The sequence below is a fragment of the Anarhichas minor genome, unplaced genomic scaffold (genome assembly GCF_050575085.1).
Source record: "Anarhichas minor isolate MPS153535 unplaced genomic scaffold, ASM5057508v1 ptg000009l, whole genome shotgun sequence".
Lineage (NCBI taxonomy): Eukaryota > Metazoa > Chordata > Actinopteri > Perciformes > Anarhichadidae > Anarhichas > Anarhichas minor.
In genome coordinates, this window is record NW_027466455.1 from 1,401,193 (window position 1) to 1,416,308 (window position 15,116).

General features: G+C 42.0%; 4 protein-coding genes across 4 annotated transcripts; 3 read left to right on the forward strand and 1 right to left on the reverse strand.

Annotated features, from left to right (window-relative positions):
• Positions 1–1,160: 1,160 nt before the first annotated feature.
• LOC142946010 (endonuclease domain-containing 1 protein-like) lies at positions 1,161–4,017 on the forward strand. Its single transcript, XM_076086986.1, has 2 exons — positions 1,161–1,620; positions 2,399–4,017. Exons 1-2 carry the CDS (start codon positions 1,327–1,329, stop codon positions 3,011–3,013), a joined length of 909 nt encoding a protein of 302 aa, XP_075943101.1. The 5' UTR covers positions 1,161–1,326; the 3' UTR covers positions 3,014–4,017.
• Positions 4,018–8,706: 4,689 nt separating this feature from the next.
• On the forward strand, positions 8,707–9,762 carry LOC142945946 (endonuclease domain-containing 1 protein-like). The gene is made up of 2 exons (XM_076086884.1): positions 8,707–8,997; positions 9,172–9,762. Exons 1-2 carry the CDS (start codon positions 8,707–8,709, stop codon positions 9,760–9,762), a joined length of 882 nt encoding a protein of 293 aa, XP_075942999.1.
• Positions 9,763–11,439: 1,677 nt separating this feature from the next.
• LOC142945947 (endonuclease domain-containing 1 protein-like) lies at positions 11,440–12,854 on the forward strand. Its single transcript, XM_076086885.1, has 2 exons — positions 11,440–11,763; positions 12,273–12,854. The coding sequence occupies exons 1-2, from the start codon at positions 11,440–11,442 to the stop codon at positions 12,852–12,854; spliced, it is 906 nt and encodes a 301-aa protein (XP_075943000.1).
• A 185-nt stretch (positions 12,855–13,039) lies between these two features.
• On the reverse strand, positions 13,040–15,115 carry ufsp1 (UFM1-specific peptidase 1). The gene has a single exon (XM_076086988.1). The coding sequence runs from the start codon at positions 14,442–14,444 to the stop codon at positions 13,695–13,697; it is 750 nt and encodes a 249-aa protein (XP_075943103.1). The 5' UTR covers positions 14,445–15,115; the 3' UTR covers positions 13,040–13,694.
• Between the last annotated feature and the right edge of the window lies 1 nt (position 15,116).

Consider the following 15,116-nt stretch of genomic DNA (forward strand, 5'->3'; position numbering starts at 1 on the left):
GTTATTGTGTTATAAGGCATGCGTAATAGGGTTGAAATGACTTATGAATATCCATTGTTCATTAGTAATTATCATACAACAAAGAGGGACAAGAACAATAACAACCAAAAAGGGGATGATATATCACCAATTCAAAGTCACCTCTTATTGTTTTTTGTGTAAATATCAAGGTGTTAGTTATAATCAAGTACATATCAACACTTTTTTTAAAGGAAATACAAGAAGACTACTTTAATAGGTAAGAAAGCTTGCAGAAATAAATACAGAACAAAGGTGAAAAAAATCTTGTAGGAGAAATACAAGATGGAAAAGTTGCCGTGATTCATAGGACACTTGGAGGTGAAGGGCCCTGACTGAATTGGTGGCATTGGCTCAGTCATACACCCGTAGCCAAAAGTTTTGAGAATGACACAAAGTATTGGTTTTCACAAAGTTTGCTGCTTCAGTGTTTTTAGATATTTTTGTCCGATGTTACTATGGTATACTGAAGTATAATTACAAGCATTTCATAAGTGTCAAAGGCTTTTATTGACAATTACAGGATGTTTTGGTATCCTTCTTTATTCAGGGCTGTGTTCTTATGCAAAATTGTGAGTGAGCCCACTCCCTTGGCTGAGAAGCAACACCACACATGAATGGTCTCAGGATGCAATCCCCAAACAATCAGAAAGGGGATTGATCAGAGAAAATGACTTTACCCCTCAGCAGTCCAATCCCTGTACCTTTTTTCAGAATATCAGTCTGTCCCTGATGTTTTTCCTGGAGAGAAGTGGCTTCTTTGCTGCCCTTCTTGACACCAGGCCATCCTCCAAAAGTCTTCGCCTCACTGTGCGAGCAGATGCACTCACACCTGCCTGCTGCCATTCCTGAGCAAGCTCTGCACTGGTGGTGCCCCGATCCCGCAGCTGAATCAACTTTAGGAGACGGTCCTGGCGCTTGCTGGACTTGCTGGGGGCCCTGAAGCCTTCTTCACAACGATTGAACCTCTCTCCTTGAAGTTCTTGATGATCCAATAAATGGTTGATTTAGGTGCAATCTTACTAGCAGAGGCCTGTGCAGAGATACATGGCTGCACACACATTGCAGCAGCAGATAAATCAACCGTGCAGCCAATAGATCCACCCTGAGCTGCTGCAGCTTTGCATACCGAGTGTCTGTTCAACTGTCATTACACTTCACCAGATTGTGACGGTAACACAAACGCTCAATTACAAATCAGCCATTCACTCATCACCACATGGAATTTCTTCCCCCGCAGAGATGTGAGACAGGACATGTCCCCTCCACAATTTTTGTACCATTTTCATTGACTCCAGTCTTGTGGCGATGCATCTGTTTTGCACCTGCGTCCTGTCCGTCTCCCTGCTGACGGCGTGCCCCCTGGTGAGCGCCAGTGTGTCGAACAGCTTCAAAGACTGCAGCCATTTCTTCTACATGCAGACACCGCCTGCAGGGATGAAGGGAGCCGACCTGAGGAGGGTCTGCCAGAAGTACGCAGACAAACTGTGCTACGCCACATTGTATGACAGCAGTCGCCGCCTCCCCCTCTATTCAGCTTACATCTTTAAGAAGTCTGATGGGAAGAGGAGGATGGACACACCGTGGATGTACGAGCCACAGGTAGAGTATAATGTATTCGTTTTAATTATCACTTTGTGTTAAGCGAGAAACTGACTTTTCTTTTTTTGATAATATTGCCAATAACAAGATTAACTGTAGTACAATCCCTGTTTGTATTTCACTCCAGCTGCTTTGCAGTGAAGATCAGTGTCAGTATGCATGTTATTAAAGACCCAACAGCACAAACAGAAGTATTGGTGACATCACCAGATGCATTTGGGACTACTGCTTGCTGCCATATGACCAGTTACTGGTGGCAGAATTTGGTAAAGAACACAATGCCTGCATGGAGTTAATGCCGGACAAACATGGAGGAATTTCCACCTGCCAATCCCCCAAAACATATCCCCAAACACACTTGTCTTTCAAGGAATAGTTACAGATAAACAACGAGGAAAAAGTATTTTTAGAAAACGTTTACAGAAAAATGATTTTAGCACAAAGACAGCTAGCCTACGTGTACAAAAACATACACAATGAGACACTGAGAACACATGAGATCTTCTCATCTCACTCTTGGCAAGAAAGTTAATAAGCTCATCCTCAAAACGACTCCTTTTTTATAAACACTAATTGGATAATTATCGTTTCAGCAGTTAATAAAACTAACCAATCATTATTCACATTAGATTTGTGGAAGAAGTTGAAACTTTTTGAGTGGAATCGTATTTCAGTCAGATTAGATTAGTGGAACTGCATTTTAGTGTCTTAACCTTTGTAAAACAGTCACTTTCAAAATGATAAACACCACGTTCCTTTCATTTCCTTTTCTCTACAGTTGGTTTCAGATGATGAGAGTGGCAACATGAAAGCGCTTCCCCTTACTGAGGACACCCCGCCTCTGATTGAGGACAGCCAGGCCGTGTTGGAGGACTACACAGATGCTGTAGACTATAAACGTGGCCCACTGAATCCTGACCTGCACCAATCAGAGCCCGATGACAAGTCCTCCACATATACTCTGACCAATGTAGTCCCACTAATCACACACTTCCTGGACACTTCCTGGAACCCATACTTGGACATCATCCGCCGCCGCCTCAACAACTTCTGCCACGGCAAATCTTTCATGGTGACAGGGGTGACCGTCTCTGGGGGGACCCTCCGACGAGATAACAGGGACCGCCTGGCAATCCCAAAACACCTATGGTTGGCTTACTGCTGCCCACGGTTTGACCACAACTCTCCTTACGAGGTGAGGTTCATGTTCCCTGGTTATGGGGGCTATGCACTGAATGAACAGACTGACCACAGTGTGGTGGAAGTCCCTCTGAAGACTCTGGAGAGCTTCCTGAAGAGCCAGACAGATGTAGACCTGACTATTTTCTACAAGGGTTGTTTGTCAGAAAGCACCTTCAGGAAGAAGAGAGACCTGACCAGTGTTTCACTATGACGGGCTGCACAGTCGAGGATGAAGCCTACCTACTGTACAAACAGGACTAACTCAAGTTGAGGCAGTGTAAAAGGTGCTGAATTCGCAAATTACAACATAAGCAAACTATTTGCCAAGTGAAGATTTAGTGGCGTAATGTCGTCCTGAGCAGAGAATGAAGTCGCTCTTCCTCTGTGTGTGCGTTGTAGTCCGAGCTTTGCTTTGTTGACGTACTTACCGCTGAATTAAAATGGGAATTATATTAAGGAGGGAAAAAATAATTTCATGACTAACGTGGCTCTTGATTTGGCAGGTTTGGATTCAGATTAATTGAATGGACCATGGTACAGTTGACCAATTAGCATCAACAAAGCAAATTGTGTGTAAATGCACATTAAAAGGTGCGCACTACAACCACACGTCCATGAAGTCAGGGGATCTATGAGAAACAGGAAAATAAAAATAAAAGCAGCAGTACGACAGGTATCCTGAATTGACTGTCAAATACCAACCAATCCCCAAGAACTCTACATCCTACATTTCCCATCATGCAACTCTAATCCATGTGTATTTCAAAAGAGAAACAACTCCACCACATGTTGGCTAAATCAGATTAGGCCTTAGTCTAGGTAATTTGCCTGTACTGTAGATATGGCAGTGCTGAACACATTTTAAAATAAGACAATACTATCTATGAGAAGTATTTACTATCTTTTACACAAGTGAGGTATAGTGTGTGTGGAAAAGGGTGCTAAATTTTTTTAGAATTTTCTGGCCCTCAGTAGTCCACCATACCCTGCACCTTCATGCATGACATTGGAGAGTGTTTAAAATATGTTGGTTAAGTTACAGTTCTGTTATGTATAAATTCTATTTAGAACAGGCTATAATTCAGAACTTTTACTGTGGATATGCTTTTACTATCTTTGCTTAAGTTGTATATATTGATTACTGACAATGTTTGAGATGAATGACACATCTGTAAAAAAAAAAAAAAACATGAATAAAATAAAATTTAAAAAACAGTTGCAAACATGCATAATATGATATGTGGTTCAGAGTGCACTGCCTATGGATAGTGTTCCCCAGTCAATTTCATGTCATTTATCCCTATTTTGTTGTGAAATCCTCCTGTATTAGTAACTCTGACAACTAATCTGTAAAATAATGTTACTAATTAATTTCTCCAGATGTCTTTATAGTTACATTGCATGTTGTACTTTTTGGGGAGGACTTCATTTGAAATGTGTAACCCAAAAGCTTTTATAATAACAGGCCACAGAGACGAGAACCTTTGGACAGGTTTATACCCCTCTAAGCAATTTAACGGCTACACAATGGCTTCACTGTTGCAGTTTAGTCAAATGCTATGTGGGGCCAGCTGAACCCTGACAAACACACCAGTCCAGCTCAGTGGACAACACCTTCACCTACACCCTGGATACTGATTCTCAACACACTCGAGGCTGCTGTATTTGCAAGGCGTTTGCTCCCAGCTCAATAACATCTGCCAAGGCACAGTGAACTCAAGAATAAGTTGCTGCACTCCAATATAAGCTGTCCTTATATCCTATTCCCTAAATTAAAATATAGACATACTGCGTATTCCAGTGTTTATTGAAGCCAGAACACATTTACAATGAAATATTGAAGTCAAACATTTAAAATAATGTAATTCAGCAAGATATACATCATAATCTTTGAAAAGCCTTGGAACTTGAGTCGAATTTGAAATATTTATAATTTAGTGTATTTGAGTTGTGGTTGACTGGTAATATGACCTCCCTCCCCCATGAGAAAAACGCGGATGTCTCTGCTGTAGGCCAGTGATTCTTAACCATGGGGCCGCGGCCCACGATGGGGCCGCGAACGCCACCTAGAGGGCCGCAAAAAACTTTCAGTTTTGCACCTGTGGGCCGCGAGGGCCGCGGGACCGCATAGGTTATCAATTGAAGACACCAGAGATATTACTGTTCTCCATGAGACGCTCAGTTACAATACAGCTTCCCACCACCTGGTGGCGGTAATGCGTCAGTCAGTTGTTTAACAAGCTACAATAAGCAGAAGAAGACACTCAGCTAGCCGCTAGCCCAGGCATGGGCAAACTACGGCCGTTGGGCTTTTTAATCCGGCCCGTCAAATATTGGTACAAAATTGTCCAAACTATAATAAAGACTAGAGCTGGGCAGTATACCGGTTTTAATTTCCCGTATAATATGAATTCTTCACACACCATTATACCGGTGCTTAGCTAAAACAACTGCTGTCTACTTTCAACAGGCAGCTAAATGTATTCTTTGCTGCTAATGCACAGCGGTCAGCGCTAGTTGTCTTATATGTATTGAGAGGGAACCCTAGTCATGGTCATAACTTTATAACACAACAATTAACAACCCACAACTAATGCTCTTTAACAGAGAAAAACACAACAGCACACAACAGTCTGTGACACATAAACAATTTGTAACACTAATAATTGTACATTTATAAAATCATAAAATCATTTAATGAGTAATAAACATTACACGATTTAACCACTAGAGGGCAGCAGTGTTAAATCATTTAATGAGTAATAAACATTATATGATTTAACCACTAGAGGGCAGCAGTGTTAAATCATTTAATGAATCATAAACATGACATGATTTAACCACTAGAGGGCAGCAGTGTTAAATCATTTAATGAATCATAAACATTACACGATTTAACCACTAGAGGGCAGCAGTGTTAAATCATTTAATGAAGCATAAACATTACACGATTTAACCACTAGAGGGCAGCAGTGTTAAATCATGTAATGAGTAATAAACATTACATGATTTAACCACTAGAGGGCAGCAGTGTTAAATCATTTAATGAGTAATAAACATTACATGATTTAACCACTAGAGGGCAGCAGTGTTAAATCATTTAATGAATCATAAACATTACACGATTTAACCACTAGAGGGCAGCAGTGTTAAATCATTTAATGAATCATAAACATTACATGATTTAACCACTAGAGGGCAGCAGTGTTAAATCATTTAATGAAGCATAAACATTACACGATTTAACCACTAGAGTGCAGCAGTGTTAAATCATTTAATGAGTAATACACATTACACGATTTAACCACTAGAGGGCAGCAGTGTTAAATCATTTAATGAATCATAAACATTACACGATTTAACCACTAGAGGGCAGCAGTGTTAAATCATTTAATGAATCATAAACATTACATGATTTAACCACTAGAGGGCAGCAGTGTTAAATCATTTAATGAAGCATAAACATTACACGATTTAACCACTAGAGTGCAGCAGTGTTAAATCATTTAATGAGTAATACACATTACACGATTTAACCACTAGAGGGCAGCAGTGTTAAATCATGTAATGAGTAATAAACATTACATGATTTAACCACTAGAGGGCAGCAGTGTTAAATCATTTAATGAGTAATAAACATTACATGATTTAACCACTAGAGGGCAGCAGTGTTAAATCATTTAATGAATCATAAACATTACACGATTTAACCACTAGAGGGCAGCAGTGTTAAATCATTTAATGAATCATAAACATTACATGATTTAACCACTAGAGGGCAGCAGTGTTAAATCATTTAATGAATCATAAACATTACACGATTTAACCACTAGAGGGCAGCAGTGTTAAATCATTTAATGAGTAATACATATTACATGGTTTAACCACTAGAGGGCAGCAGTGTTAAATCATTTAATGAATCATAAACATTACACGATTTAACCACTAGAGGGCAGCAGTGTTAAATCATTTACTGAATCATAGACATTACATGATTTAACCACTAGAGGGCAGCAGTGTTACATCATTTAATGAGTAATAAACATTACACGATTTAACCACTAGAGGGCAGCAGTGTTAAATCATTTAATGAGTAATAAACTACATGATTTAACCACTAGAGGGCAGCAGTGTTAAATAAGTTAATGAATCATAAACATTACATGATTTAACCACTAGAGGGCAGCAGTGTTAAATCATTTAATGAGTAATACACATTACACGATTTAACCACTAGAGGGCAGCAGTGTTAAATCATTTAATGAATCATAAACATTACACGATTTAACCACTACACTGTAGTGGTAGAAAAAATGAAGATGACAGTGGTGCCATACCCCCCCCAAAAGTCTAAATGTGTGCGCAAGTACAATCCTGACTTTCTTAACACTTTCAGTGTGTGGAATGTGGGCTAATGCTCAAACGAAGCACTGAAGCCTTCAAAAATAAAGCGACACCTGGCGACGAAACATCCAACGCTCGTGGGAAAGCCTGTTGGGCTTCTTGTTGTGTATGCAGGTTTACATACACATGATAAATAAATGTCTTTGTGATCATCACATTGTATCATCTCATTTATTTGACAAGGGTTTTGCCTGTTCAACTCCGCGAGGACGCCGGCGTCCTCGATCCCCTCCCCTTCCGTTCCTACGGCTTTCTTGCGCAAACCACGTCACAAAACATGGCCGTGTTTGGTATCCCAGCATGCCCAAAACCCTCATCTTTGCAAAGAAATCATCGATTTTCTTTAATTTCTTATGGATTTTTCACAAAAGGAGTCCAAACACACACTGTCCAAAGTCGCCATAACCGCTGCAAGTCGGATCTTGCAGCATTTCGACTGAAAAAGACACATTACAGACCCGACAATGTGCTAGCGGATGTTACCATGGAGCTAGTAGCTTCAGAAAACGATAGTACTTATAGTACAAACCTTATTTTCCTCTTCTATAAGCTGTCAACCAACGTTTAACCTTGCGGAGCTGAGCTACTCTCATACTCGATCGTGCGCTCAGTCGCAGCCATTACGCACAGCAAGTCCGCTACTCACACACCAAGTCTTTGACCATATATACATAGTTTTTGCAATTTGCAAAGGCTAAAAATAAAAGGAAAATAATATAATATCAAAATATAAAGGGAGAAACACCTTTACTGTGTCAGAATATCATTTGGTTACCATGTGTCCATTTGGGTCTCCAAATATCCTTTTAGAGCTCCGCCTGGATCTCTTCATGGAAGAAACACTGTAGAATCGTCTTACTTTGTCCAATCTTCTTCAAATTTGAGGCAGTTGTTCACTGATAGTGTAGTTACAGCCCTATACTGTCATTTACCTGTACAGATACAGCCACAGGCAGTTATTTATACTGAAAGATACTTTTTTATTTTATGCGGACACAAATCTTCAATTTTTACTGACTCCAAAGGCCCACTGCTCTGTTTCTATATGACCTACAGGTTTTCTGACACTTTTGATGCATATAGTCACAGTGGTTCAGAAGCTACAGCCATTTTAATTTGGGTGTGTCATTTTAGGCGGTTTTGCTCCAAAATAGGGGTGGAGTTGAACAGGTAACAATATAGTTATTGAATACAAATCAAACCAAGAGTGAGATCAATTAGTTAAACTAGTTTGTACTTGAAAAGTTGGGCCCCGAGGTCAAAAAGGTTAAGAACCCCTGCTGTAGGCTACCTGATGTCGCTGTTCCTCTAGCTGTGGGTGGATCTGCTGAGGTGTAAGAAGTGCATTGCTTTGCATATTGAGTCCTGATTACAGAGCGTGAAACCTGAGCTCCATGGGCAGCTCGAGAGACACATTCAATCATTCGTAGCAGCTCACAGAAACACACTCAACGTCAATTTGGACAGCTTTCACCAGAGTTTATCAAAGCTCTACCGACGATGGCATTGTGGGCTCAGACTTTCGCGCTTGTCTACTTAATAACATCAGCGGTAAGAGGGAGAGTGGAAAAAGAGCCGTCTCCAGAGTGCAGAGCATTCCTCTACATGGGAACACCGCCGACCGGGCTGGAGCACCCCTCCCTCCAGTTCATTTGCCAACGTTACAACAAGAGGCCACGCTACATGACACTGTTCAACACTGTGGACCATATACCTGTGTACTCTGCGTACACTTTCAAACGCTCAGATGGGGAGAAATGCGTGGATGTCCCATGGATGTATGAACCGCAGGTAAGGAAGAACTGTTGAACACAAGGTGCTAAAAAAGGCTTTTAACATGAGCAGCATGCTATAATTGTTTTTCCAAATTAAAAAAGAAACTCTTGCAGATGTTGTGTAAGCACATTCTACTGTCCTATCCTCATCATCTCACGTGCACTGGCTCTGTCTGTCTGTCCCACACAGCTGTCCACATCCTCTGATACAGAAGAGATGCAGCCCTTCCCGCGTGGTTACATGCACATGAATTTTGAAGATGCCCAAGCTGTTCTGGACGACTATACGAACGCCATCCTTTACGAGCGCGGCACCCTCAACCCGGACGAGCATCAGGACGACCCCGATGACAAGGCCTCCACCTACACCCTCACCAATGTCGTGCCCATGGTGCCCGACTTCACCAACAGAGTGTGGAACAAACAGGAGCACGTCATCCGCAAACGGCTCAACAACTACTGCCACGGTACAGCTTACGTCGTCACAGGCATCACCACCTCGGGGAACATGATCCGCCGGGAGAACATCAACCGCGTAGCAGTCCCCGCGTACTTGTGGTCCGCCTACTGCTGCGTGGACTACGACCACAACGCACCTTATAACGAGCGCTACAAGTTCCCATCTTTTGCTCACTATGGGCTGAATGAGGAGGAGAACAACGAGGTGGTGGAGATCTCCGTCCAGAAGCTGAAGGAGTTCCTCAAGAAGACAACCTTTGTAGACCAGAACTTTCAGATCTTTGTGGGTGACTGCATCCCACCAGGGTCCAGTAAAAACTAAATAGTCAAATATTTAGCGACAAGGCAGCTATGTGCCATTTTGGGCCACGTTGTGTTTTTCTTCTTCTTTAATAGGGCTTTTTTTGACTTGTCATAATAAGAAAAGCACAGGTGTAACGTTAACAATGCTTCTGCTCAAGTGTCCCAGTAAGCCATGACAGTGAGCCAGCATGCAAAGTACCAGGACACTGATGTAGAAGCAGCTAAATGGTATTGAGCCACGATTCATTCTATTATTCACAGCCGTGCTTCTCCTGCTGTAAAATGTCAGAATGTCTTCTACCGCCTAATGTAGGAGCTCAACATGGAATCTGCTTCACTGCTTTACAAACTCAGAGACTGAGTTGTTTAGCAGTGCTCCTCTTGTACTTTGAACCCTTCATTTAGAAAAAAATGAACTCACTGAAAATGCAACATAAATGTACTGAACCTGCTTTGTCTAATCTGTGGTAATAAAACATTGCACACTATAATTAAACTGTCTCTGACGCGTTATTGTTTCTGTGATATTACATACATTTCTCATGATCACTTACAAAAGTAACACATTCAAATGAAAATGGTAAGCCTACTCTATAATGATTTCATACTTCTCACCATATATATATATATATATATATATATATATATATATATAGTGTCTCTTTCTTACTGCCCTACATGAAACAATCACCAGCATTATAACTGAACTAACAACTTTTATGGGGTCACTGCTGTTGTAGTCGTATGACATTTACCACAGACTCGATCCTTGATTCATTGGTATTCATACAAGGTGGACTTAAAGGCCAGAGCTGAGACAGACGGCTGCTTTACATTTGTGTAAATAAACTACAATCTAAAGCTAGTGGGTCAGATCTCCTTCTCTTGTCTGACACAGGGATTAACATTCAGTGTCTGATCTGCCAGGAGGATCATGAGATCAGTCAGTGAGTGTCTATGTTTGTCCACGGCACATCTCACATACTGCTGCAAACTGCTAAATAATGTATGGCTGCATGCTCAAGGGCCTATTGTGGTTGCAGCAATTCACACTTTCTCAAAACACCTTTTATTGTCCGTTATAGCCTGTTAACGCCTCACTCACTACTATTAACCGGCCCCTGACCGGTAGGGGCCACAAGTCATAGCACAGCTGAGTGCATCGCTGCCAGAGACACAGTGAGGGAGATTAATTTGCTCGGTAGACCTGAAGCCTAAATAAACGATTAAAGTCACGGTTACGGCCGTGAGAAAGAGCTGTGAAGGAGCTGAGACAGACGCCTGCACAGAGGGGGTGCAGACATCTGCATACATCTGCTGTGGGAGACATGCGAGTGAACAACACGTCTGATACAGTCTGAATGCCAAACGTACAACTGGAACGAAAGCTCTCATTTTTACTGCGAGAGAATAAAGTCAGTGTCATTTTTCCCCCTCTGCTGTTCACAGTCATAAACTGCTCTCCATGATTGATAACATTCACTGCTTTTGAATTACTGCTACGACACTCGTGGAGCTTTGAATATATGGAAAGGACTTTACAATGGGAGGCCAGTTTGCTGGAAGTACAGATGAGGCAAGAAGGGAAATGTTGACAGAGCTGGGATAGCGGCTGTACTTGTCAGGCCGTAGCGTGTTTGCAGTGGTGTAGAGGTCTAAAGGGACAAAAAAGACTGAGAGAAAGAGAGCTTCGGTGATGACACCTGCATCAGGAAACTGTGTCTACCCCCTGGCGGCTGTCATGGCCGTGTTGACCTGCGCGTTGCTACGGGGGGCTCGGGCCGGAGTGGTGGGGGACTTCAACCATGTGGAGCGCTGCAAGGACTCCCTCTACATGGGCACCCCGCCCAGAGGCTACCTCAGCAACTCCTTCACCAAGATCTGCCAGAGGTATGAGGACAAACCCCGCTACGTCACCCTGTACGACCCCCACAGACACATCCCCATCTATTCTGCCTATACGTTCAAGAAGTCAGACGGGGAGAAGAAGGTGGACTTCCCCTGGATGTTTGAGCCCCAGGTGAGTGTTCTTTCAAGCTCCAAATGTTAGTAAACTATAAGTCAGAGTTCCAATCCAAATCCATTGTTTTTGCAATGTATACTACATTGTATTGTGCCATATAATAGTTAATAACATATCACATGTATAGTTATGTGTATACATTCATCAATAATCGTATGTCTAAAGACACAGAAAACAAATATTTCATATATTTACACCCAACAAGTAGTTTAGAGAGCTGTGGTAACTATATTACTGTTGCTACTGGCATCAAAGTGAGCTCGAGATAAGCTGCTTTATTGGCTATGAATAGTATTTCAATGAGATAGTGTAGCCGTGACCATTTATGCTCTGGTATGTATTCAAATGTATCCTTTGCAAATCTTTATTGTGAATGTGGCAAATTGTCAGAATGTAAAAAGTCTATGACTTACAAATGAACAATTATTTTCTGCTCTAACTTTCAGAAGTAATAAAACAGTCTACTAAATTCCTGCCATGTTGTGCCTCTCCTTGTCTCGCTCTAGCTGGCCTCAGAGAAGAGCAGCAGTAACATGGAGTCCTTCCCCCAATCTTCAAGCATGCACATGAACTTCGAGGACACCCAGGCAGTCCTGGAGGACTACGCTGATGTGGTTCAGTACGAACGTGGCCAGCTGAACCCTGACGAGCATCAGGCTGACCCTCTGGACAAAGCCTCCACCTACAGCCTGACCAACGTGGTGCCCCAGATCAGGGAGTTCAACATAGGGCCCTGGGCCGAACACCAGGACCTCATCCGCAAACGTCTCAACAACTACTGCCGCGGCAAAGCCTTTGTGGTCACCGGGGTCACCACCTCCGGGCACACGATCCGTCGCAACAACCTGGACAGGGTGGCCGTACCGGAGTACGTGTGGTCGGCCTACTGCTGCGTGCAGTTTGACCAAAACGCACCGTACTTCGTGCGCTACAAGTTCCCCGTATTCGCAGCTTACGGGCTGAACGATCGCGTCAACAACCACATGGTGGAAGTTCCTCTCAAGAACCTGGAGAAATTTCTCAAGGGGAGGATGGATGTGGATAAGAACTTCCAGATATTCTACAGTGATTGTGTGCCAGATAACTGAGATGAAGTGATCTTTGTTGTAGTTCAAGTTTAAAGTATGTTAGAAATGTACTTTAACACTGCGGAGAGGTACAGGGTTCTTACACTCAAAGCATACATGGATCTAAGATGTGTTGTCAAATCTAAACATATATTGTAAGCAATAAAATGTGGAATTGATTGGAGTCTGTGTCTGAAGTCCAAATGTCCACATAAGGATTATTTTCATTGAGATTCCTCTTTATTATTCTCGACTAAGCGTTAGGTCTACATGTCAAATATATTCAGTTTACCATCAATTAAGACAAAGAAAAGCTACAAATCTTCATATTTAAGAAGCTGGAACCATAGAATCAAAGTATATTCAGTTGAAAAATGACTTGATTAATTGATTGTCAAAATAAAAGGCAAATAAAGGTGAAGGTGAATTATCTTTCGTATTAATAGTAGTGATGATATTGATAGCATAAGTGCTACAATCACTCTCACTACAACAATCATGTCCAATCTAAATCCTAATCCAGATTTGTTGATGATTGACCTTAATTTGCAAACTCACACATGGAGAGTTTGAAAATGAATACAAACTAAAGCAACTTACTTTTGAAGCTACAAAAGAAACCATCGAGGGAAATTGAACTTATGATTAATTACATTTTAAAACTGAAGAGCAATAATTTATTTTATCACAATGTTCTTCAAATACGTTGTAATCATTGATTTCATCCACAGGATGGCATTGCAGCTCATTATAAATGCTGAAAATGCAGCACAAAGTCTGTCCTAATAAGACACTTCCTATAGCTCGTCTTCACCAATAATCATGAAATTGTAAATTACAGAAATATGTCTGTCGGTTAGTTTATGTTCCTTTGTTGGCAGTCTGAGGCATACACAGATTATAAAATGAAGACTGGTCCAGAGACGACACCCTTTTCCACGCCACCCACCCCCGAGTCTGCAGCTCGGTCTTCTCCAGCGGACCTCCATAGTAGTGAGGGTCCACGACCAGCAAGTAGCTCTCATTGTCCCCAGTGCACACCCCTACTACCCCCTTAGAGGAGTTGTCCCTGTCCCCTCCCATCATGACGGGAGATCCGTGCTTCTCAAAGTGCCGATGGAGCTCTTCCACTGCCACGTGCTCCAGCTCCGCCTCTCCACCTCTGACGTGCACCAATTTACAGGGGACGTCGTAGAAACAGTCAAGGACCAGGGAGGCTTCACATGTTCCTATCCACTCCCTGGAGCCCGAGAACGAGCCCGGCTTGTCCCCCATGGTGACCAGGGCTTGCTGGATTTCTGGGAGGCTTGGCGGAGCTTGGTGTTTGTCATTAAGTGGAAAGCAGTTACGGGAAAGCCAGGAAGCCATTGTCTGAACGGTGCGGTAGCCACATCCCCAGCCCCTGTCATCTTGTCCATCACAGCCATAATGGAAGTAGAGATAGTCTCCTGTTATCAGAGAACATTTCACAGGATCTGTAAGTGGATTAGGAAGACCGGTGTGGACATTACTTGATAAGGTTTTGGTCGTGTTCATAGTCTTCCCGTCTTCAGCTCTACCTCCTCCCCAGTCAATCTCCTCAGATTCCGCTGACACAACATTTGTATCCATTTGACCTATTTCTCGCTACCGAGCACACACTTTGCATTTAACGTACTGTATTTGGTTTTAAATGCTTCCAGCAGTTCGTTACTTCATAACATGAACTATCCATCCGGAAGTCTTCTGGTGTAACTGCAATACCTGTCCCTTCGCTGCACTTGCGAGAACACGTAGTTCCGCTTTAGAATTGTTCCCACTGACGGTGGTGCCTTCAGGAGCTTTTCGTCAGCTCCGTTTCATTCTTGCGAATATAACCATAACTTGTAGTTTGAAAGTGAATTTATTTTGGAACATTAATGAAATATTTAGCCTACACTTTCCATTAAAAAAAATAATCTGAACAACTGTTGGCGTTGGAAACAAAGTGGAACAAAGCTGCAGTAATAACAAGCATACTTCTCAACATGACCGGCAAACTAGCTTTCATTAAAATGACTAGTTGTCATGATTTTATACAGTATAGTCATATAAGATAATTAATAATACATACCTCGTCGTTTCAAGTTGTGGTTTAGCATAGCCTACAATGCAATCTATTGTTCCGGGTGTTTGAGATTTACAATGTTTTTAGCCGCCTTTGAAGATAGCATAAACTCTATCCAGTGCACGTGAGCGCAGTGCATCTCAACACACCTGGTTGTAATTAATTTTACGGTAATCCATGAATTACTAGCTTTAAAA